General features: G+C 44.1%; 1 protein-coding gene across 3 annotated transcripts in view; it reads left to right on the top strand.

Moving 5' to 3' along the window:
• Positions 1-23,631, top strand: part of SLCO3A1 (solute carrier organic anion transporter family member 3A1) — a 315,736-nt gene that overhangs the window by 44,017 nt on the left and 248,088 nt on the right. For all 3 annotated transcript variants that reach the window (XM_023220849.2, XM_023220848.2, XM_023220847.2), the window contains exon 2: positions 18,515-18,980. In XM_023220849.2, the coding sequence (XP_023076617.1) occupies positions 18,515-18,980 (466 nt within the window). The remainder of the gene's footprint in view (positions 1-18,514; positions 18,981-23,631) is intronic.

Raw genomic sequence — 23,631 nt, 5'->3', positions numbered from 1 at the left:
GACTGTCCTCTTGATAAAGTTAGTCTTCCTGGACAGTGGTGGCTTAGTGGATTGGTTTGCTCCCATGTGCTAGGTTGAGTCTACCCTGCAGCGTCGGCTCCAGCAGCAGTGTGTTAAGGGCAGTGTTGGAACAGACTGTTCTCTCTATTTTCTGACCTGCCCAGGCATCCTGCAAATGGATGACATGTGAGCATGAGGATGGGTGCGGGAGGCGAAAGGGAGCTGAAACTGCAGGGCAGAGCCAGGGGAAGTTGAGAACAAGAAGGAATTTCTGCTCTACACACACAGGGTTTTTAAATTAGAAAAATATCATGAGATGCAGAAAGCAGGTACTCATGGTTTGTTTCTGATGTTCTTGGCTTGTGTTAAGGTGCCTCTCTCCACACATTTTCTAAGTGAGAAGTTGGAGCTAGTGTGACCCAGTTAACATTATAAGGCTCTGTCATTTCTTGGGATGCATCTGGTGACCATCCATCATGTACCAAACACCTGTCTAAGAACAGAGCTGTGTCCCTGCGTCACTGGTGCACACAGCAACATGCTCTAAGCTTGTTGATCCCTAGTTAGGCAATAATCACTTTTTCACTGAGGTTAAGAAGGCCTTGTCCTGTAACTGGAGAGACAGTGCCTCTATTCTAGAAGCTTGAGATCACAGTCTTTCCAGAGAGTGCATTTCCTTTTACATTTGCTAATATTTCTGATACTGTATTAGACTTGCTTGTCTATGCAGTTTCCCCAAACAATGTGTCTCTCTTGGCTTTCAGCTTTTATTAGACACAAACATCTCATTTCTGTAATTGTTCTCCTGTCAGGCCTGGCTCCATTATTCTCTGGCCTCCAGAGCTATTTGAGTTTCTTCTGGAGGGCTGAGAAGGCTTTACTCGCTTCCTCATTTCCAGTGGATCTGGGAAAACTCAGCTAAAGGAATTTAACATTTCGATCCACAAGATACTAACACCATCTTCAGTGGGTTGGCATCTTCTTCTTCCCTTAACTGTGAGACTCCAGAGCATGCATTTTCAATGGAGGTGATATCACTGCTAGTGGAGGGAAAATTACTTCTGGGTGGGGAAGGGAAGCAAAAACTTACTCTTTTTATGTATAAAGCAAAATATACATATTATGCATATATAGAGAGATTTACATTTTATTGGTAGTATTAAAATTTCATGGGGGGACAATTGGAAGAAATGTCTAAAAAGGTTCTTGGAGGTGATAATGAAGAGAGGTTAAAAAACACTGCTGAGAATTTTATTCTTCATGGCTCATGTTACCCAGTCACAACAAGTAATGTGTAAAATGAAACTCTTTAGTTCTCTCCTTGGGATGAAGAGTGGCCAGGTGCCTATACGGGGAGGAAGGAAGGGCTAGTGTGTTCCCAAATGAAGAGCAATTCAAAACTCCTTGGGGAAAGTCATCCATGAGGTTTAAACAGCATTGGAGTCTCCCAGAGGGTTTCAACATACCAACTCCTAGGTTCTGCAAGTGTACCCCAGAAACATTCTAGAACTCTGAACAGCACTTGGGCAATTCCTAAATATCCAGGCCAACACAAAGTCTGAAACCTCTGATCTAGAACAAGGAGAGAGAGTGACTTAGAAGGCAAACTAGTTCAGTGTGGGGGGATGGGGCTATTTTGCAGGCATTTCCCTAACTAGCTCCCTTCACCTCTGTGCTTTGGTGAACTAGACAGTACCTGGTTAGTTCACCAACTGTCCCCCTGCCTTTTCTGCTTTGATGCATTTGCTTATTGGGTGGTCTCTACTTGGAGTTCCCTTTCTTTTATCATTAGGTTACAGCATTTTATTTACTCTATAAGATGTATGTAGTTCCAATGTGACTCCTCTTGCGGGAAGCTTTTTATGAACCTCTCCCAGTGCTCCCCCATTTTTTCATTGCATTTACCACATTCCACCTTACATTTTGATCATTTCTGTGCATTGTCTTTTTTCCATTTTATTGAGGTATAATTTATATACCATAAAATCTGTCCATGCCAAGTATATAAGTCAATGATTTTTAACAAATTCATAAAGTTATGTAGTCATCACTGCACTCAGTTCTAAAACATTCCATCTCTTCAAAAAGTTGCTCATGCCCAATTGTGGTAAGTTCCTGTTCCATCTCCAGCTCCAAACAACCTACTTTCTTTCTCCATAGCTTTCCGTTTTCTGGACATTTCATACAAACAGAATCATGCAATATGTATAGTCTTTCACATCTGGCTTCTTTCAATTAGCATATCTTTTTGAGGTTAATCTCCATCATAGCATGTATTAATAGTTTGTTCCATTTCATTGCCACTACTATTCATTGGTATTGGAATTTAGTAGCTACTGTATTTTTCAGATTGTGTTGGTGTTATATTTTGGGCATATCACATTTTGTTTCTCTATTAACCATTCATGGATGTTTGAGTTGTTTCCAATGTGATGTTATTATGAATAATTCTATTTGCTGTCAATATAAATGTATGTTTTTAATTCTCTTAGGTAGATACCTGGGAGTGGAATTACTGGGTCATGTGGTAAATTTATGTTTAACTTTTTAAGAAGCTGTTCAACCGCTTTTCAAAGTGGCTGTAACCATTTTATCTTTTATGTTCCCACTAGCAACATCTGAGTGTTCCAGTTTCCTCAGATGGAGGTGAATACTTTGTATTATCTGTTTTGTTTTGTTTTGTTCTGTTTTGTTTTTTTGAGACGGAGTCTTGCTCTATCACCCAGGCTGGAGTGCAGTGGTGTGATCTTAGTTCACTGCAACCTCCACTTCCTGGGTTCAAGTGATTCTCCTGCCTCAGCCTCCCAAGTAGCTGGGATTACAGGTGCATGCCACTACGCCTGGCTAATTTTGTATTTTCAGTAGAGATGGGTTTTACCATGTTGGCCAGGCTGGTCTCAAACTCCTGAGCTCAGGTGATCTGCCGACCTTGGCCTCCCAAAGTGCTGGCATTACAGGTGTGAGCCACCATGTCTGGCCTGTTTGTATTTTTCATTATACACATTCTGCTGGGTGGGTAGTGGTATCTAATTGTGACATTTTACTTGCATTTCCCTAAAGACTAATGATGCTAAGAATCTTTTCAAATGCTTATTAGACATTTATATATCTTCCTTGGTGAAATATCTATTCAGATTACTTGCCTATTTTAAATTGAGTTGTTTGTCATTTTACTGTTGATTTGTAAGGTTGGTAGATAGTTTTGTTCAAATCATCTTTATCCCTACTGATTTTCTGTCTCATTGTTTTATCAATTATTGAGAGGGATATTAACCTCTCCAAATATTATGGTTGCATTGTTTATTTCTCCTTTCATTTTGTCTGTTTTTACTTCATGTATTATGGGGCTCTGTTATTAGGTTGATGTAGTTGCATTTACACCTGCCATTTTGTGATTTGTTTTATGTCTTAAGTCTTTTTTGTTCCTTTGTTTCTTCTTTATTGTAGTCTTTTGTGTTAAACATTTTCTCATGTTTCATTTCAATTCCTTTTCCCCATGTTTTGAATTATTTTCTTAGTGATTGCTTGTATAATATGTGTCTTAAGTTATCACAGTGTACTTTAGGTCAGTACTAAATTTCTCTAGAACATGGAAACTTTCCTCCAATATAGCTCCATTTCATCCCCCTCCTTTGTAGTTTTATTGTCATATATATTACATCTATATGTTATAAATGCAGTGTTATGATTCTATGCAATCTAATGCCTTTTAAAGAATTTAAGAGAAGAAGAAAAATACACTTATATAGCCTTTTGTATTTACTTACATATTTAACTTTTCGGGTGTTCTTTATTAATGTATATCTTAGTGTATATTTGAGTTACTATATGGTGTCATTGCCTTTCCATCTGAAGGAATTCCTTTATTATTTTTGCAAGGAAGATTCGCTAGCAGTGAATCCCCCAAGTCTTTGTTTATCTAGGAATATCTTTATCTTGCTTTCATTTTCAAATGAAAGCTTTGCCAGATGTAGAATTCTTGGTTGACAGTTTATTTTCTTTCAGAACTTTAAATACATTGTTTCTGATGAAAAGTCAGCTCTTAATCTTATTGAGGACCCTGGATATGTGATGAGTTGCCATCTTTTCTTGCTGCTTTCACAATTTTCTGTTGATCTTTGCCTTTAAACAAACTATAATGTGTCTAGGTGGGGATCTTTTTGTGTTTGTCCTTCTTTGGGGTTCACTGAGCTTGTTGGACCTGTAGATTCTTATATTTCACTACATTTTGGATGTTTGGGCCATTATTTCTTCAATTTTTTTTCTGCCTCTTTCTCTTTTTTCTTTATGGGACTCTGTTGCATGTCTATTGGTATGCTTGATAGTGTCCTAAAGGCATCTAAAGCTATGTTCATTTTTCTTCTCTGTTCTTCAGATTGCATAATTCTTACTGATTGTTTTCCAAGTTTACTGATTTACTGATTCTTTCTTCTGACATCTCATATCTGATATCGAGCTCCTTTTGGGACTTTTTTGTTTCATTTATTATACTTTTCAACTCTAGAATTTCCATTTGGATCCTGTTTTTAAGAAAAATAATTTCTGTATCTCTTTTTTTAAGAGACAAGAGTCTCACTCTGTCACCCAGGCTGTAGTGCAGTGATGTCATCATAGTTCCCTGAAACCTCAAACTCCTAGGCTCAAGTGATTCTCCCACCCCAGCCTCCTGAGCAGCTAGGGCTCTCTCCAGTGTGTGCTTATGGCTTTCTGGTCAACCAGAGATAACGCAGAGAGCTTAAGGATCCCTATAGAACATAGTATAGCAATGGACTTTAACTTATGAAATCCTCTCATATACTTTAAATCTTCTCTCGATTACTTGTAATACCTCATGTATTCTGTTTAAAATTCTGTGTAGTTTGCCAGTCTTTTGCTTGCCCCAACCAGGACTACTGGTTGCAGCCTTAGGGTAGCTGAGGGGGGTTCCTTGTTTATTTGCAATCGATACTGCTTTCCTTACTGACAATGTGTGGAGTTTTTCACAACACGCTCCAAACAAAGTGAACTCCCTCCAGCAGTGGGGTTGCTGGTATGCATGGCCAGCCCTGCCTGCCACTGTTGTGCCAACCTACATGGGAGTAGTAGGGAGGGCAAGAACCAGATTCCCACTGATCTACCCAGAAGTTTTAAATGAATTAGTGCTCCTCAATTTGTTGTATGTTTTGTCCAGGGTCTTGAAATGGTTTTGACAGTTTTATCATTGTTTTCAAGAGGATTTGCCAGGCTTCTCACATTGCCATTCTAGCCCCATTGTCTTTTTCCATTTGCTAGAGAGGAAAACTCATGGGGCAGATCAAGTATGGACTCTAGCACCGGATTGCCTGGGCTTGAATCCTGACCTGCCATTTACAAGCTGCAAGACCTTGGGCAAATTACTAGACCCTGGACAAATGACTTAACTTTTGTGCTTCTGTATCTTCATCTGCAAATTGGAAATAATAATAGTACTTACCTAATGAGGTTGTTGTAAGAATGAAATGGATTCATCTACATAGTGATAGCAGCAGTACTTGTTACTGCAAATGCAATATAGTAGCTCTTTTTATTGGTGCAGCAAGGGCAGGGACTGTATCTTACTTGGCACTTTAAACCTTGCCCCACCATCCTTGGTCTGGTTTCTTGCACATAGTCAGCTCATTGGATTCTCAGATCTTTCCTAAGTAATGCTTGACATACGGAGGAAATGAGGACAGCTCTCAGAGTAACTGAAGATTGGAGGAGGAGGGACTGCAGGGGACCTGAGGAACAGATGGCCTGGTGCCTCGTTGAGGCCAAAGGTTGGTCAGTGTGTTTTCCCTCCTAGCTCTAGGAACTGCCCAAATTGCCTGGTACTACTCAGATGCCATTGAATTTGAGACGAGGTCTGTACACTTACACTTCCAATCCAAGAAGTTAATTAGCACAATTGCCACCATTTCAGAAGTTATCTTGTTTCGGGCACTTCCAGGAGTGGACAGGACAATGTGGCGAGGATGCTGATTTTTAGGTATTTTTGCAAAAGGGAGTGATTATGGGGGAGCTGTGGGAGAGCAGGGGGTCTTATGGTATGTACTCACCAACCTCAGCTGTTTCTCACCCACACAGAGCCATCGAGCAAATGAGAGATTGGTGCCTCTTCCTCCAGTGGACAAGCTAGGGTGAACAAAGTATGGGATGCCTTTGTGGAGGGAGGCATATGTCCTACGCAGCTGTATGCAGTGATCCTGGCTTAGCCACCACATGTCCAGCTCTGTGCTCGGAGCAGGGCAGCATGGCCATAGGATAGTAGCCATAGATGTGAAATCTGCTTACATGGGTTTGACTGAGGTATACCCAGCAAGTGGGGACTTTCTTATGATTCTTAGCAGAAGGACTAAAGGAGGATGGCAGTGACAAGAAAGGTGATTGTTGAATTTAAGTTGTTTTACATGGATGAGGATCAGGTGTGCTTGTGGAGAGGGTAGGTGTGGAGCCAGTGGAGAGGGTGAGAGTGAAGAGGAGGAAACAGGGCACAGTGATGGAGAAAGATCTTCAGGAGATGGGAAGGAGTGAGTTGGGTAGAGGGATCTGTGTTCAGCTGGAGGGAGGGCCATGCTTTTCCTGGGTGGAGGTGAGGTGCCCGACAGCACATGCCCTCACTTCCCTTTCCTCTGAAGAGGGTCCCACATCTGGCTTCAGCAGGAAGAGGCACTGCTGTTACATCATGCACTGATGTTAACCTCTCTACTCCTGTGTTCAATTACAGGTACACCTTTTGGTATTTACTTGGGTGCTTATCGGTATAGCATTTTTAGCACCTTGACCAGATACCATGCATCCAACTGTAGGAAACTGTTTTACTCCTGAGGGAGCGAGACCAAGTAGTGATATGTCTACTTTTCTCCTAGCGCGGGGGGAGTAGAATTAAACTGGGCATCAGGTGTGTCATTTGCAGGTGCGTGATCCATTGCAAATTGCTTCATTCCTCTGGACTTCCGGTTCCTCCTAGTAGACTGCAAGGAATGGACTAGATCATATCAACATCCAGTTAGCAGTTAATGTCCATTGGTCCTGTGATCAATCACTGTGTGTCTCAGATGAAGCCGGTGAGGGTGTTTTGTGCCTGAGAAACACTAAAATAGGAGTAGAAGGACGCACAGGTCAATCAGAGCAGCAAGCTGGCAGAGGCAGGTCGGAGAAGGTGAGTTCTTATGGTTTGTGGTTGTTTTCTTCACTGCTCTGACACTAACATTGGACTTTGTTATTATTCTGGAAGCTTTTTAATGCTGCATGTAGGAGGATGCTATTTTGTTCTGACCTGTGTTTATTCTATACCTACATGCACAAGCTTTGGTAATCGTATTATTTTATTAGCATATTTATGGAGGTTCATTTCCAAGAGAGGATATAATTAGGTGGAAATTGATTATCTTGATAGTTAGGATTTAACCCTACCTTTCTGATGGTTTGCTCTTGAGGACTTTATATGCAATGATTTTTTACCCTGACCTGGTAGAGATGGGTTGTAAGCAGTACAGTCCTATGGAATTACAAATAAAATTTGAAGTCCAAGAATAAAAGAAATGAGATGCTTATGCTCATCCCTGACATCCCACATCATTGCTCTCGCATGGCTGCAGGCTTGGGTCTGAGATTCCTGGGAACCAAAGCAAACGGGGAAATATAGCTATAATCACATTATTTATAGACTTTGGTTGGGTGTCGCTAAGGTGAGAGAAACAGTAGAACTAGTTCCCAGAAGAAGCAGAGCTTTTGCTAGACCTTAATTTTAAAAATGTCTCTTATCTGCCTTAAACCAGTGTTTCTGATAGTATATATAGCTATCCCTTGGTATCTGTGGGATATCCAGGGCCCTCTGCAGATACCAAAATCTGAAGAAGCTCAAGTCTGTCCAAGAACATAGTATAGCAATGGACTTTAACTTATGAAATCCTCTCATATACTTTAAATCTTCTCTCGATTACTTGTAATACCTCATGCAGTATAAATGGTTCTTAATACTATTGATTTTTAATTTATGTTATTTTGATTGCTGTGTTATTTTTTATTTTTATTCTTTTCCGGATATTTGGATCCATGGTTGGTCAAATCCCTGGATGGACCTGTGGAAATGGACGGCAGGCTGTATATACGTTTTCAAGGGATGCTTAGGTTTTTTTTTTTTCTTTTTCTTTTTTTTTTTTTTTAAGTTACATGGTCTAGGGAGTTTCAGGAAATGCTACACAATATATATTTTGATGGATTTTTGACAGTGAATGTTACCATTTGAAAAACGTATAAAAGTCTTGTAAAGAAAACGATTTATCTTTGTTCAACCCAGAGTTTTAAAAATTTCCCATGACCTCAGAACTCTTCCTCCTCATATAACTTTTCACAATAACTAAACTTATCATTACTTTTTAGGGCAAGTTTGGTCACCAATTTGCTTGGGGCTGCCCCTGCTTAGCTGATAGGCCCATTAGCCTTCATCCCCAGGTCAGGGGCCACCTCACCGACGCAGGGGCACAGGGCTTGGTCACTTGGGTGCTATCGGACCAGTGGGGTTGGGCGTCAGTCCTGGCTCTGTGCCCTAGCTGTGTGGCATCAATGGGATAGTTATCTTCTCTGGGCTCAGGTTCCTCATCTGTAGAATAGGATAATAATATTTCTGCCTCATGGAATCGTAGTGAATAAGTGTGTCAGAATATGTAAAGCACTCCGTACTGGACTTGGCATAAGTAATAACAAATGTTCAATATGATTGTATTTAATGATACCCCCATTCCAGAGTTTGCTCTGATGAGACACTTTTCTCCTCAGTTGCTAGGGGCTAACTCTGTGCTATTTCTTTGGGTACTGATTGTGTGTTTTTCTTTATTCCGGTAGAGAGAAACTTTATTCATCCTTTATGATAATTGCCTGTTTTCATAGTTGTTGTCTCCATGATACTGTGAGCTGGTTGAGGGCAGAGACCAGGTCTTATCGAACTTTGCACATCCAGCCCCCGGCATGGCACAGCTTTGCAATAAAGGATTTTCAATGCATTTGACAGGAAGCTGGGGCCCTGGGGCATATAAATAAGCCTGATTCAGTGAAAACAGTTCTGCCTAGCAGCATGTGTGTGTGCATAAATCATTAGTGCCTTAGACTAAGATCTCTGTCTTGAGAATATGTCTGATCCTCTATACATATTTGTTGAATGCTGAGGAAATCATTGAAATCATTATTCTTAAAGTTTCTTCAATAAAAGAGCCCTGGCACCACAGAAGTTGGTTCATTAAAGGTGTGAAATACAAACTATTAATAATAGCCTGATGCAAAAATATCTGGAAGTGAATTAAAAGCTCCGATCCTGAGTGGTAGAAAATTCTATTAGTTGACTGTACCCAGGAGGGATGGAGAGTCTTTATTTTTCTATGATGGACCAAAGAGCTACAGAGAAAAATCGATGAGATTTATGAGTAGTAAGCAATTAAATTGAGTGTTTTTTTTTTTTAAAAGAAGAGAATCATGAAATGTTACATACTCTCTTAGAATGAATTGATGAACATAAAAATCCACTAAATAAGGAATAATAACATTTGCCTCAATTTTACTTTAGGGCCATTTAAAGGAAAGAGTGGAAGAAAAGGGAGATGAGAGAAACTAAGAAATGGAATATAGAGGGTTTCCTCAACAAATAGTCTGAGGAAGGTGCAAATAGTGAAGTAGAGAAAAATGCAGGCGATGGCAGAGACAGAGTCTTAAGAGACAGACCAAGGAGGCCGTTTTTTTTTCTGTTGGTTTTCTTTGAGACGGAGTCTCACTCTGTTGCCCAGGCTGGAGTGCACTGGTGTAATCTCAGCTCACTGCACCTCTGTTACCCGGGTTCAAGCGATTCCCCTGCCTCAGCCTCTTAAGTAGCTGGGATTATAGGCACCTGCCACCACACCTGGCTAATATTTGCATTTTTAGTAGAGATGGGGTTTCACCATGTTGTCCAGGCTGGTCTTGAACTCCTGACCTCAGGTGATTCACTCACCTTGGCCTCCCAAAGTGCTAGGATTTTAGGCATGAGCCTGCACCTGGCCCAAGGAGGCTTTTTTATTTTTTATTTTTTTATTTTTTCTGAGATGGAGTCTCACTCTGTCGCTCAGGCTGGAGTGCAGTGGCATGATCTTGGCTCACTGCAACCTCTGCCTCCCAGGTTCAAGTGATTCTCCTGCCTCAGCCTCCTGAGGAGCTGGGATTACAAGCATGTGCCACCATGCCCAGCTAATTTTTTTTTTTTTTTCATATTTTTAGTAGAGACAGGGTTTCACCATATTGGTCAGGGTAGTCTTGAACTCCTGACCTCAGATGATCTGCCCACCTCGGCCCCCCAAAGTGCTGGGATTACAGGCGTGAGCAATTGTGCCTGGCCCCAAGGAAGCCTTTCTAAGGAAGGCCAGGCTGACTCTCACTCGCAGACTAGGTGATCAGAGAGAACGATAGTGCCCTTATGAAAGACCCAGGTGTAGAGAGAGCAGTACAGATGCCCAGAGAGAGAGCCAGCAGCTTTCAGGATCCTGCTGCAAGGACGAGGAAAGTTACCATGCACGACCCCAGGCATAACTGTGACGTGCAGGTGTGCAGAGCCTTTCTCTCCCTCATTTGGACCCTGTGACAAAACTGTAAGGGGGTAATTGTTATCTCCATGTTATAGATGGGAAAGGAGAGTTATCTCCGTGTTATAGATGGGAAAGACAAAAGTGCCTTTTGTCTCATATTACCCAGTTAATATGAAACTCAAAATCTCACACATTTTCCACTGTAACCCCTACCCCCACAACTTGCCCCCTAAAATGATGATGCTTTTGGTGTAGACTGGAGTTTAGAGTCTGTGTCTATGAGATTCTCCATATGATTCTTAGTCTGCTTTTTTTAAAGAAAAATGGTTTTAAAATGTCCCCATTTATATGTGAACATGATCCAGGCTAAATCATTCCACCAGAAGTAAAACATCATTGACTAAATGTCTCTTTTCCCCAGTCGACATATGAGGTGGGTGTTCTCTTTGCCGCCATAGCCATGACAAGAGGCTGATCCTGTGTCGTCTTCTGTTACTTGGTTCTGCAGATCTAGGATCCTGGAATTCACAAGTGAATGCATTTTGTGTGCCATTTCCCTAGAACTGTAAATGACTCACTCCAAGGAGCTGCTGTCTAGATGAGAAACAAAACCTCACACTATTGCTGCTGCTGCTTTATCGTGGGGAAATGACTTCTGGGCTTAGGTGATTAAGTCTCTTTCTCCCACTTTACTACAGGAAGACATGTCCTTGGCACATCAGACAAGATACTGAAGTTATCTTGCAAATTACTTTAATGAAATTAAAAAAACAAAAAAAAAAAAACAAAAAAAACTTGGCCGGGTGCGGTGGCGCACACCTGTAATCCCAACACTTTGGGAGGCCGAGGTGGGTGGATCACCAGAGGTCAGGGGTTCAAGACCAGCCTGGCCAAAATGGTGAAACCCCATCTCTACTAAAAATACGAAAATTAGCCGGCGTGGTGGCGGGTGCCTGTAATCCCAGCTACTCGGAAGGCTGAGGCAGGAGAATTGCTTGAATCTGGGAGACGGAGATTTCAGTGAGCCAAGGTTGCACCACTGCATTCCAGCCTGGGCGACAGAGCGAGACTCTGTCTCAAAAAAAACAAAACCAAACAAACAAAAACACAAAAAGTCTTGCATTAAAATTGTGCCTGGAATGACTTTTCTGTTACAGCAATAGGAGTGCTTCATATATTTACCAATGGCCAGTGTTTGTACTGCCAGACACAGGAATAGTGTGATTTCCCAAGCTGGATTTATGGAGATCAGAGTTTGGCATTCTACATATGGCCTGTGGACCAAATTTGGCCTGCTGCCTGTTTTTGTAAATAAAGTTTTATTGAAACACAGCTATTTCCATTTGTTTATATATTGTCCATGCATGCTGCTTTTGTGTTATGGTGGTAGAGTGGAGTAGTTGCTATGGTGACCATATGGCCTAAATATCTACTGACTGGCTTTTTGCAGAGAAAGTATGCCAAACCCTGTTCAGGAACCCCTGTTGGGAAAACCACAGGTTTTTGCAGGACCACAGCAAGGTTGACATCTCCTGCACTGTTTTTAGCATCTGCTTCCTGACATGGGCCCTGCTGCTGAGCATGCAGTTTAAGGGTACCACTTCCCCGAAGTTCCCCAGGAAGAGTCCACTCAGTTCTGTCATGTCTGCTGCTACTCAGCAGAAGAGCTTTAAAATGCAGGCTCTCCACGCTGCACTCAGGAGCTCTTCCCGGTCTCACAGAGCATCCTGCTCTCTCAGCCTTCAGAAGGGCTCCAGACTGAGCCAGGTGAGACTCTTGCCGGGACCTTTTGGCTCCACCTTGTTTGTCCCTTGCCTCCAATCAGCTGCCTCCTCTGTTGAGCTGGAACTCTAAGGTAGCTCTGCCACAGGGGCCTTTCCTAGCTGTTACACCAGCATTGACTGCTGAAGCCTCCTCTCTCCCCAGTACTGTGGAAACAGCTGCCTCGGCAGTCTCTCGTCACTCCCTGATACCTGCACAGCAGTGCCAGGTTAATATTGCAGAAGAGCAGCTCCTGCTCAAGAACCTCCCTTGGCTCCCCATTGACCTCTAAATCAAAGCCTCAGTCTGGCCTTCAAGGCTGTTTTTATCTCAGACTACTACTCTCAGTTCTCTGAAGCCACTCCATATTCCTACCCTTCCCCAGGAGTGGTCTAAACTCTCCCTCTGCCAACCTCCTTGACGCCACTGATCTTTGCTCTTAGAATGTTGTGGCAGCCTTTCCCCTGCCACACCTATTAAAATCTAGTTGATCCTTGTTAAATCCCAGGTGTATATTCCTCCACACACAGCCAAATGAATGTTCTCGCTCCCTCAAACCCTCTGCCACTCTGCTACCCTGTTGCAGGCTGTGCCATCATTAGGTTGTTTCTTTCTACTGTCCCCAGACTGTAAACTCCTACAGGGGAGCATGCTCTCTTAATCATGGTTACGTTTCTTGCATCTCCCACAGAGCAGATACTTGGCTGTGTGGGATTGAATTTGAAGTGAAGTCACAGAGCATGCATACCAGTGATGTGGCTAGCTTTTTAGTGTGCACCTACTATGGGCCAGCTGCTCTGATGTATGACCTCATTAATGTCCGCAGAAGCAAGTATTGTTCTCTCCACCACACAGGTGTGGAAACAGGCTCAGGAAGATTGACTTGACAAATGCTGTCAAAGCCGGATGGGAACTATTGCTCTCTTGCTCCAGACTTATACTGATAGGACCAGGCTGCTCTGGTATAAACATCCATGCATGCACAACCTCTTTGCCACCTGATACACATGCACACGCCTCTACCTGCATGCATGTTAGAGTCACCCAGGGAACTCTGAAAATACAGATGCCCAGTCTTGCAGGTGGGAGGAAAAACACAGGTGTTTTTCAAAAGCTCAGGTGATGCCAGTTCAGGTCAAGGCCCCCACCACCCAGGCCAGAGTGAGAAGATGGACACACCTCTGGGAGAGCCCCTGAGTTGCTGCTGCCTGCCCCTAAGAATAAGTGTTTATTTGTTAAGTGAATGCCTGATAGCCTTGCCCCTGGTTGGCAACTTTTGAAGGTGAGGATGGGCTCATGAGTACTTGGCCATGGTCTCTGAATGTGTCCTGTCCTATGGCAACATAGACCGAAGCTCTCCTTTTTGGGCTAAGTGCTCATAGTTGCAGTTGTTCTTAGTGTGGCTTCAGCACTTTCCAGGAGGTGAGGCTGCCAGAAATGCATCGCAACATTTCCCACATGAGGAGATAGTGTCTGTATGAACTGGAAATGAGGAGGTGATAATTTCTATTTGTAGGTAACTTAAACTCTTTAATCTTTTGAATGGGGGAAGGCTTGTTGAGAAGAGGGAGTAAAGCAGAGGTACTCAAAGTGGGTCTTCTGATTAGCAGCATCAGTGTCACCAGGTGGCTTGTTAGAAATGCATAGTCTAGACCCCACTCCAGGCCTGCAGAATCAGAGACTCTGGGCTTGGGGTTCAGCAGTCTCATCCCGTCTGGGGGTAATTTTACTGCCAGTGAAGGTTGAGAACCTTGGTTCTAGAATGATGGTGAGTATGTGCCTGGTGCCTGACATGGTCAATGGTCCTTATCTCCAGCTGGGTATCAGATACATATCTATATCTATATACATATACATATCTATATCTATATAGATATATGGATATATATTTTTGAGATGGAGTCTTGCTTTGTCACCCAGGCTGGAGTGCAGTGGTGCAGTCTCGGCTCACTGCAACCTCTACCTCCCAGGTTCAAGCAGTTCTCCTGCCTCAGCCTCCAGAGGAGCTGGGACTACAGGCATGTGCCACCATGTCCAGCTAATTTTTGTATTTTTAGTAGAGACGAGGTTTCACTATGTTGGCCAGGATGGTCTCAATCTCTTGACCTTGTGATCCACCCGCCTCGTCCTCCCAAAGTGCTGGGATTACAGGCGTGAGCCACCGTGCCTGACTGGAACATCTATATTTTTAACAAGTGTTCCGGGACATTCTAAAATGCAAGCTGATATTTTTTTTTGAATAATCATTGTAGAAGCCTGATACATACTGCATTGTTTACATAATAACTTGATATACACTTGGTTCAGGATAAGGGCGCTTCCTCTTTCCTTTTCCTCTTGCAGTTGTGGCTCCTTCTCTAATTATCAAGACCTTCTCCATTAGTCCTGTTACCCATTAAGTAAAAACAGTCATTCCCTTCCACATGCTCTTCCTCAGGCTGGATTGTTCACTGCCACATAAAAGCCACAGTGGGTTTTATGGCCTCATGCATACTTAATTAGTCTGTCTTCTCAAAATTGTGTTTTAAATGAGAGAAAACATTAGCCTCTGATCTAATTGATCCACAAAGCATCATTTCAGAATCTTTGCATGACTTAACTGTTGACCCAGACTGGGGTCGCAGTCCAGCAGAAGGCCACAGGTCAAGGAGGGAAAGGCCTTACTACTTCCTGTCACCCCTGTGAGTTGCTCTGCAAAGAGCAGGTGGGAGCCAGGACAAGAGCTGCAGGCGTGGGCGTTATCTGTCTCTAAAAGAACTGATTACGTTTTGTTTTGCCCACAGCTGTCTCTGTCCCCATCACCCTTATCTGTCATCATCAGTGTGCACACCTGCATGATGATATTTTATGACACGACACACCTGCTGAAATGGAGCAGTTGTCTTGTGTGTATGTCATGAGGCATCATGGCAAAAATGAGATAGGGCTTCTGTTGTAACCCTTCCTCCCACTTTGTTACCCTCCAGCCTCATGGTGGGGTCCTAAAGCCGAAGACCTACCAGACTGCTTCAGCTGCCTCGCCAGGGGTGACTCTCTAGGGGACCCCACCCAGACATGTTCTTTTCCACTTCTGCATCCAGCTCCCTTTGGATCTCTCTCAAGACTCACACAAAGGCCTGGGTGAGGCTCCCCAAAGCCCCCTACCTCCCAGGTCTTTAGGCTGCCTTCCTTTTTGTTCCCACATTGTGTCACCTGTTATAAACCTCTGGTAGATCATTTATTCCATCATGTTTGTATGTATGTTTGTGTTGCGAAGGAAATAAATGAATTTGTTCTTACTTGCCCAGACCCTTTAGAACTTCTTTGGGAGTATTCGAAAGCCATTTGAATGAGGCCAGAACTAGCTAAACTTCGTTTCTCAACAGCAGCAAATACCTGGTGTTTTAAAAGTGACAATCTAATCACATAACTAGGGCTGAGTGAGTTGCAAGTTGGCCTTGACTTGGCTAGAAAGCACAATGGAAATAGGAGTTGGGATCAGAATGCCAGAGATAGAGGGTGTCATAAATGCCATAACCCTGCTCTGCAGAGCTTGCCCAAGGCTAGAGCTGAAAGAGAGACCGCCAATAATGGGTGTCATGGCCTTAGCCCTGTGCTGCTCACTGCCATTAGAATCACCTGGGAGCTTTGAAAGCATCCTAGGGTCCCCAGGCCGCTCCCCAGACCAGTTTGGTCAGAACCTCCTGGGTGGGACCAGACCTCTGAAATTTTTAGCGCTCCCCAAGTGCCTCCAATCTGCAGGTAGGATTGAGAACCACTAGGCCCAAGGAGTTTGTTTAAATATGTGGGTTTGAAAATGAGGCTAAGAGGAATCACCTGGCTATAGCTTTTTTTTTTTTAGTAAAGGGAAATTGAATAGAGGCATGCTAATTAGCACAGGCGTATGTTTGTATGTGCATAGATACGTGTATCTGGACACTGCAGAGAGGTTGTATATGCTTGGATGTTTACAACAGTGTTCATATTTGTAGATTTGGAGGAAGGTTAGATCCACGTGACTCTCCTTTTTGACCTTTCCTTAGCAGACACACTCAGTTGGTGAGCAGATCCAGCTCATTCTCCCTGAAACAGAACTCTGCCCTCAAATGCTCCTTACATCTTTTCCTGTTCATTTCCATTGCCACTATGTTGATGTGGCCTTTTCTTCTCCCTGCTCTCAATATGGCCCAGGTGTCTTCTCTGCTGGCATTCTTCCATCGTCCATTCACCACACCTGGTGTGACCCTTACACTGTTAAACCTTTGCTGTTCTCCAGTGCTCACAGATAAATGATGATAATGATAATGGTTATAACTGACCCTTCCCTAGCATTAATATGTATGTGTTGTTGACTCCTGACACCAGCTCTATGAGGTAGCACTCTTATTGCCCTTTTATAGATGGGGAAACTAACACGCAAAGTAACTTGGCCAAGGTCAGCCAGAGTCGGAATGGACCCAGGTGGTCTGGCCCCAGAGCCTCTGTTTTGCTGCGTCTCTCCATGCATTCCTGTCATGTAGGAAGGGAGAGGCTGCTCTTTGCTAACAGACTTTTCATCCATTATTTCTAATCTTCACATCTCTCCTGCTAAGTAGATATTATGATTCCTGTTTCATAGAATCCAGGCTGGGAGAGTTTGAATAACATGACTGAGGACACAGAGCTAAGGAAATAACAACAGGGGTTCAAACCAGGGTTTCCTCCCTCCACCATCTGCATTCTATCTACTTAATTGCTCGGGATTGTCTAAATTCACCCCTGTGGCATTTGTGGCTCCTTACAGTCTGTCCTTACTCCACCTTTCCAACTATTTTCTTCCTTCCTTTTTTTTTTTTTTTAAGCAAGGTCTCACTCTGTTGCCCAAACTGGAGTGCAGTGGCGCGATCTCAGCTCACTGCAACCTCTGCCTCCTGGGTTCAAGTGATTCTCCTGCCTCAGCCTCCTAAGTAGCTGGGATTATAGGTATGCACCACCACGCCTCGCTAAATTGTGTATTTTTAGTAGAGAAGGGGTTTTGCCATGTTGGCTAGGCTGGTCTTGAACTCCTGGCCTCAAGTGACCTGCCCACCTGGGCCTCCCAAAGTGTTGGGATTACAGGTGTGAGCCACTGCTCCCGGCCCCAACTATTTTCTCTTCCATGATGAAATCATGCCACCCATCTTTGGCTCATGCTGTTCCTTTTGCCTGAAGTATTCTTCCCTGCTCCGCAAGGACATCATTCAGCTGTTAGATCTCCCATGACAAGGACTCTTGTCTTGCTCATAGCACCCTGCATGGAATTTGCACACAGCAGGAGAGGGTAGCCATCTCATTTTCTTACACTTCAAGAAGCCCATCGTGGCCCCCTTAGTGTGAGGTTTGCATCACACATCTCACCTCCAGTCCCTTTGTGTTATTCTTAGGTACATGTTTACCTTCTTGCTAGATGGCTTCTTCAGGCCAGGTGTCCTCTCTCCATCACTTTTCTCTTGTGTCTAGGGCATTACCTGGCAAGCAGCAGATGTTCGGTATATATTTGTTTAACAAATGTAGGGCAGACAAGAATACAAAAAACGGGGAAATCATAATCAGTTGGAGGGCAGTTGGCAGAGTCATAGTGCTTAGAACAGTCGGGTGTATTTACCTGATGGCCTCTAGGGAAATGTACACTGTTTGGAAATTTCCAGAAGGAAGCAAAGAGCAAATGATTACCCCGCTGGGCTAATTTAGCTTGTCCATTTTGCCACTTAGGTTTTGTTAAGTTTGTTTTTATTTTGAGGTGGGGAACAGGCTTTGCTAGCCTCCTGCGGAAAATCCCCTGGTTCCTCTGTCTTCCTGGCATGGACTTTATCCCTAGTATATATTTGGGATTGTGTACAAACCGCGGACTTCAGGACTTTTATAGGACTTCATGGGCGTGTGTGGTGGAGGTTTGTGGGGGTGGGGAAAGCAGTGTTTCCGGAAGAGGGTAGAAGCTTTCAGGATGGAAACAGGTGCCCGAAAAAAACATTTTTTGCTACTGGGAAAGTGAATTCGTTAACCATTGAATTAGGGTTATGATACTAAATAAACGTCTTTCTGATTTGTCGGGTTAAAAGGCATTTACACAGCTGCCTTTTTGCACCTGGCACAGGAGGCCAGGTGGGAGGGTCCCGGGTGGAAGGACAGAGGGCACTGTCAGGCGGGAAGGAGAGGCCTCCTGGGCATCTCCTTGGATTGACTCTGACATTTCTTCTTGCCCTCTTCAGGTGAGCGTCCTGACCACCCTGGAGCGTAGGTTCAACCTGCAGAGCGCTGACGTGGGTGTGATCGCCAGCAGCTTCGAGATCGGGAACCTGGCACTCATCCTCTTCGTGAGCTACTTTGGGGCGCGCGGGCATCGGCCACGCCTAATCGGCTGCGGCGGCATCGTCATGGCGCTGGGCGCGCTGCTGTCGGCGCTGCCAGAGTTCCTGACCCACCAGTACAAGTACGAGGCGGGCGAGATCCGCTGGGGCGCCGAGGGCCGCGACGTCTGCGCCGCCAACGGCTCAGGCGGCGACGAGGGGCCCGACCCCGACCTCATCTGCCGCAACCGGACGGCTACCAACATGATGTACTTGCTGCTCATTGGGGCCCAGGTGCTCCTGGGCATCGGTGCTACCCCAGTGCAGCCCCTGGGCGTCTCCTACATCGACGACCACGTGCGGAGGAAGGACTCCTCACTCTATATAGGTAGGAGCTGCCCCAGCCGTGTTAGCAAGAGACCGGGGTCTGTTGATGGTGGATAAAAGGGTGGCCTGGTGGACTTTGATTTTGCCATTGTACTGGTTCTCAGACTTGGCTGCACACCTAGTGTTCTTGAAAAATACTTATGCCTGGGGTTGCAACCTGAGCATTGAGATGTTTTTAAAAGTTCCCAGGTGATTCTCTTGAGCAGCGGAATTTGAGCACCAAGGGACTAAACCACTAACCGCTTCAGTGGGGAAACATGATCGGGAGGAGTTGTATGTTTATCTCTTCGTTTTGGGTGTGTATGTGGACTTTGGGCCTTCTGATATTGGCCACCAATGTATACTTGGGGTCTACACATTGGAAACTCCAGCTTTGAAGAATCAAAATGATGTCCTGGTGATTGTCCTATTGCAGCTCAAAAGGAGAGGTGATGGCTTTGCCAGCATTTGGCATCATTCAAAGTTGGTGACTTCTGGTAGTTCTTTCAATAATGAAAGTATGCATGGGAATTGGGTATTTAGGGAGAAATAAGGTATTTGTGTTTTGAAAAGTTATTTTTCACTATCAGTTTCCGATGTTTTATACTGGAAGGATGGAAACCACTTGTGGGTGGGGGTTAAGAATCATCTGAGTGGCAAGTTATTTATTATGTGGCAGGCAGTGTTTTCAGTCTCTGTGGTGGGTTCTGTTGGATGGCTGCGTGTGAGGTGAGAGCCGGCCAGCCCAGCATCTCTATGCCTTGTTTACAAAGTATAATTTTGTCTCCTGTCAGCTGCTGGATTTTTCTGACACATCCCCAGTCACTGAGTGCTAAGCTTTGAAAAAATTACCTCTACCCAGGGAAGCTTTTTGCCTCCCAAAAGCAATGTGCCTTGAGGTAGAAAGTTAATTATATTATGGAGGTTTAAGTGAAAATAGAATTTGAACTGGATTTGACATAAAGGTTCCTAACTGCCAAGCTTCAAGCTTGCTGAGATAGTACAGTTTGGAAGCAGGGCACACCGGAATGCGGATTTTTCTCTGTGTCTTTCTGGCCCAGCTTTGGAGTAGATGCATTTACTGAACACGTATGTTGCACACAGATCTTCTGACTGGCTGTGAACAGGCTCTGGGCAGGAAAGGTGGAAGGAATGTGCCTCTCCATTCAGAGGATGGAGCACCAGTGTGCCTAGTCACCACCTACCTATGGAACAAAGTGGAAAAGAAAACGGCTCAGGCCGGAGATGGTTAGGGGTTTCCATTATTACCTGAGAATGGGTATGGTGGAGGAAGGGAACTAAGGTAATCGTTTTTCTTTCGTTGCCTTAAGGCTTGAGTGAAAGCCACTCCATGGGAGAGTTTTTGCACACCAGATCATGGACTACAGCATGTAGCCACAAAAGTCTCCTGAGGTCCACCCTCTGACTTGACTGATGTCACCCTAGGACTCTGGGAGAGTGGGTTTCTGGTAGGAATAACAGGAAGTAGATCCATCAGAGCACAGGGAATGAAATGGGGAGTGAAAACCTGAGTTATTGTCTCTGCTCTTAGAATCAAGTAGAAAAATTTCTTCCCAGAGTCACCCCTGAAGTCCCAACAGTGCTGTATCACTTCTGCCTTGGGCTTCCAGCCATAGTCGCTGAACCCTCTTCTGGAAGTGTCTCCTGAGGAGTTAAGTTGTGCTATTTCCCCACACTGGGTGAGGGTTGGTTTGAATGTGCCAAAAGCTTTATGGTGAGGAAGCACTTTGGTTTGGGACATAGGGTGGGAAGTGGAGGCATGGACTGTAGGGCTGATGATTTGAGGCAGGAGGTCTTCTTGAATTCTGAAGCCTTGTCTCTGGGATTTGCATTGAGTCTTTGGTAGGAAGAACTATTCAGCCAAATTTCTATTTGGTCACCTCATTCCTCTATGATAAGTCTGAGTTGGGGGAGTGTCTCTTTGCATGACGTATGAACATCTTGGTGGCTCTGTTACATATGGCCAGATTCCAAAACATCATAGCCCATGCCATGGAGATTATAGTTCTGAGTCTCTCTGCACTGGTTTCATGGGTTTGTTTTTATAGGGATCAGGAGAGGAGAAGTCTTTTGCATAGATTGACCTCAATAGGTGGCCTTTTATTCCATACGTGGTTTATCTCCAGGTATAATTTAAGATCATAGCATATGCAGAGCATAACTGGTTCATTTATTTATTGTACAAGCTATAAAAAAAGTGTTTGTGGTAGTGAGAATATTTCAAAGTTTATCTCCTCTAATATGGCACTAGTTCCTGAAGCCACTTAACTTTACTTCAGAGTATTTGGGGTAGCCCACTGAACAGGATTGATATAAAATTCTGGTCTCTTAACTCCCTGAAAAGGAGGAAAGTCTCAAGGGACTGATGCTGGGACTGTAGGTGTAAATGTATATCCATCGGGGAGGAATAACATGTGTACCCCTTGTTCCAGCTCCTGCAGAGCTGGTCTAGAGAGGGGCCCACAACCAGCTGTCTGATCATATGCCTAAATGGTGATACCATAGTGGAGATGGAAAGGATTCTAAATATGGCATGTGTAAAACACCCGCTTGTTCTTGAGCTGAGCCTTCCCTGTGGGTGTCAGCAGGGAAGAGAATGATCAACATGCACGGCTCAGGCTGCAGGTCAGTGGTGATGATACCTGCCCCTGGGTTGCCCGCATTAGATGGGTGCTCTTTGTACATTGGTGGCTGGGTCACTAGATGGGTGCTCTTTGTACATTGGTGGCTGTGTCATAGCTTTTACTACAACCCAGGGCAAAGTGAAGCAGTTCATCTTGAATCAAGCTGATATTTTCCACTGAAATGACTTACTTGCTTTGACCTCTTGTGGCTGAGCCGCTGCCAGACTCCTGGATTCCTGGATGGGCTATTCACAAGGGGCTCCTCTGGCTGGCACCATTCTTCAGCCAGTCCTTTCCATTGTGGGAGGGAGCCAAGGGAACTCATTACCAGGGGACAAAACTGGATGAATGGGGACTCAGCTCTGCTGGCAGGCTTTCACTGTGGCATCATGTGGCACCCAGCCTCACAGTGCAGCCAGATAGTGACCCATGGGTGGCACGTGGCACTCTTTGTTCTTAGAGTGACTGCGTGGGCACGGTGGCAGTGGAGACTACAGGGCCCCTACTGAGGTCCGAGAATCCATTCTTTGGGAGTCTAGTCATGCCTCTAGCTCCATGTTGTGACCTTCCATTAACCCAGTTTTCTTAGCTGTCCTTCTGTTTCTCTAAGTTCAAAACACAAGTCGTATTTGCTTTTTATGAAAGTGTAAGTAGGATGATGTAATGGACTTACTGTGCTCTTTCATTAGGTTGCCCCTCCTTTTTTTTCCAAGGAGGAAAAGGTGAAATGGGAGTAGTAAAGATTTCTAAATAACTTTATTCCTAGTTAAAAAGCATTACATGTTCACTGTTTATAATTTTGAATATGTAGAAAAAGAATAGAGAATATTTACTTGTAGCTTTATGGTGTACATAATTTCATTCTCTTTTCTGCATTAGTATGCTTTTCTATGAAAATATGTTCATGATAAATGATGTTTTGTAATTTCATTTCTCTTAATATTTCATGAGAATTTCCTTGTTACTAAATATTCTATGACATTATTGCTGCATATATAATATTCCCTTCTGAATATATATGATAATATTTAATATTTTCTATAGTTGGACATGGATTTTTAAAATTTTTGCTGTTTTAAACAAAGCAGATAGGTAAAGTGTGATTCCGAGAGGTTGAGTAACTTAACCCAAACTCATTTACCTGGATAGGGCTGGGCTGTGCATCTAAAAGTGACGCTTATTTCAGGTTTGTCTGGGATCTGCTCACAAGGCTGGGATGGGAGCTCAAGGATGGTGCCTGGTCCTAGGAGTCAGGTGCAAGCCAGGGCATTCCACGAGACAGCCCGAAGCCTCCTGGGCATAAAAGTTGCAGCAGGAGCCAGGGAGGTGGGAAGACAGCAGCGTGTCTGGAGTCCGAGGAGAGAGGTGCTACTGAAATGGAGAATGAGTGTCACAGCCAGAATGGAGTTAGAGGCAGGATGGAGAGAGAGGAAGGTAGTCTTAGCTAAGGTTCACGTCTGGGTTCTGGAAAGAGCTTGTGCCCCTGTTTCATAGTGCTTTGAGCTGAGATGGCTGCAAATCAGACCTTAGACATCTGGGGCAGGAGCAGCTGATCTGTTCCATCTTTTGCTCCGCTATTTCCAGTAATGTGGGCGCCATACCTTCACATGCCATTCATTCTGGTGTTTGAACTGTGGGAGCCGCTAGGAGGTTTTTTTTTTAACGTTGTGTTAGAAATAGGCCACCTTACAATTTCCCATACCCTGTGTTCTGGTTATGCCCTCTGGATCTACCGTGAAAAACCCCTATCCCTCTTCCATATTTTGATGGCTCCCCAAATAGTTGAGCACTAACCTTTCATGGGTAGGCGGAGGGTATCTAAAGCTTGGCTCTTCTAGGCTAAGACCTTTGCTGTATGCTTGATGGGGTTTCCTGCTATACTTCCTTCTTAAGACGGATGCCAAGGGCTGGGAGCTCATTACCAGAGGACAAAACCAGATGAATGGGGGATGTGGGATATGGCATTGTATTAGTTTACTAGGGCTGCCCTCAGCAAACACCACAGACTGGGCGGCTTAAATGACAGAA

This window comes from Piliocolobus tephrosceles, chromosome 6 (genome assembly GCF_002776525.5).
Source record: "Piliocolobus tephrosceles isolate RC106 chromosome 6, ASM277652v3, whole genome shotgun sequence".
NCBI lineage: Eukaryota > Metazoa > Chordata > Mammalia > Primates > Cercopithecidae > Piliocolobus > Piliocolobus tephrosceles.
The sequence above is the reverse complement of the archived record's forward strand: the minus strand, read 5'-3'. Positions and strand labels throughout refer to the sequence as shown.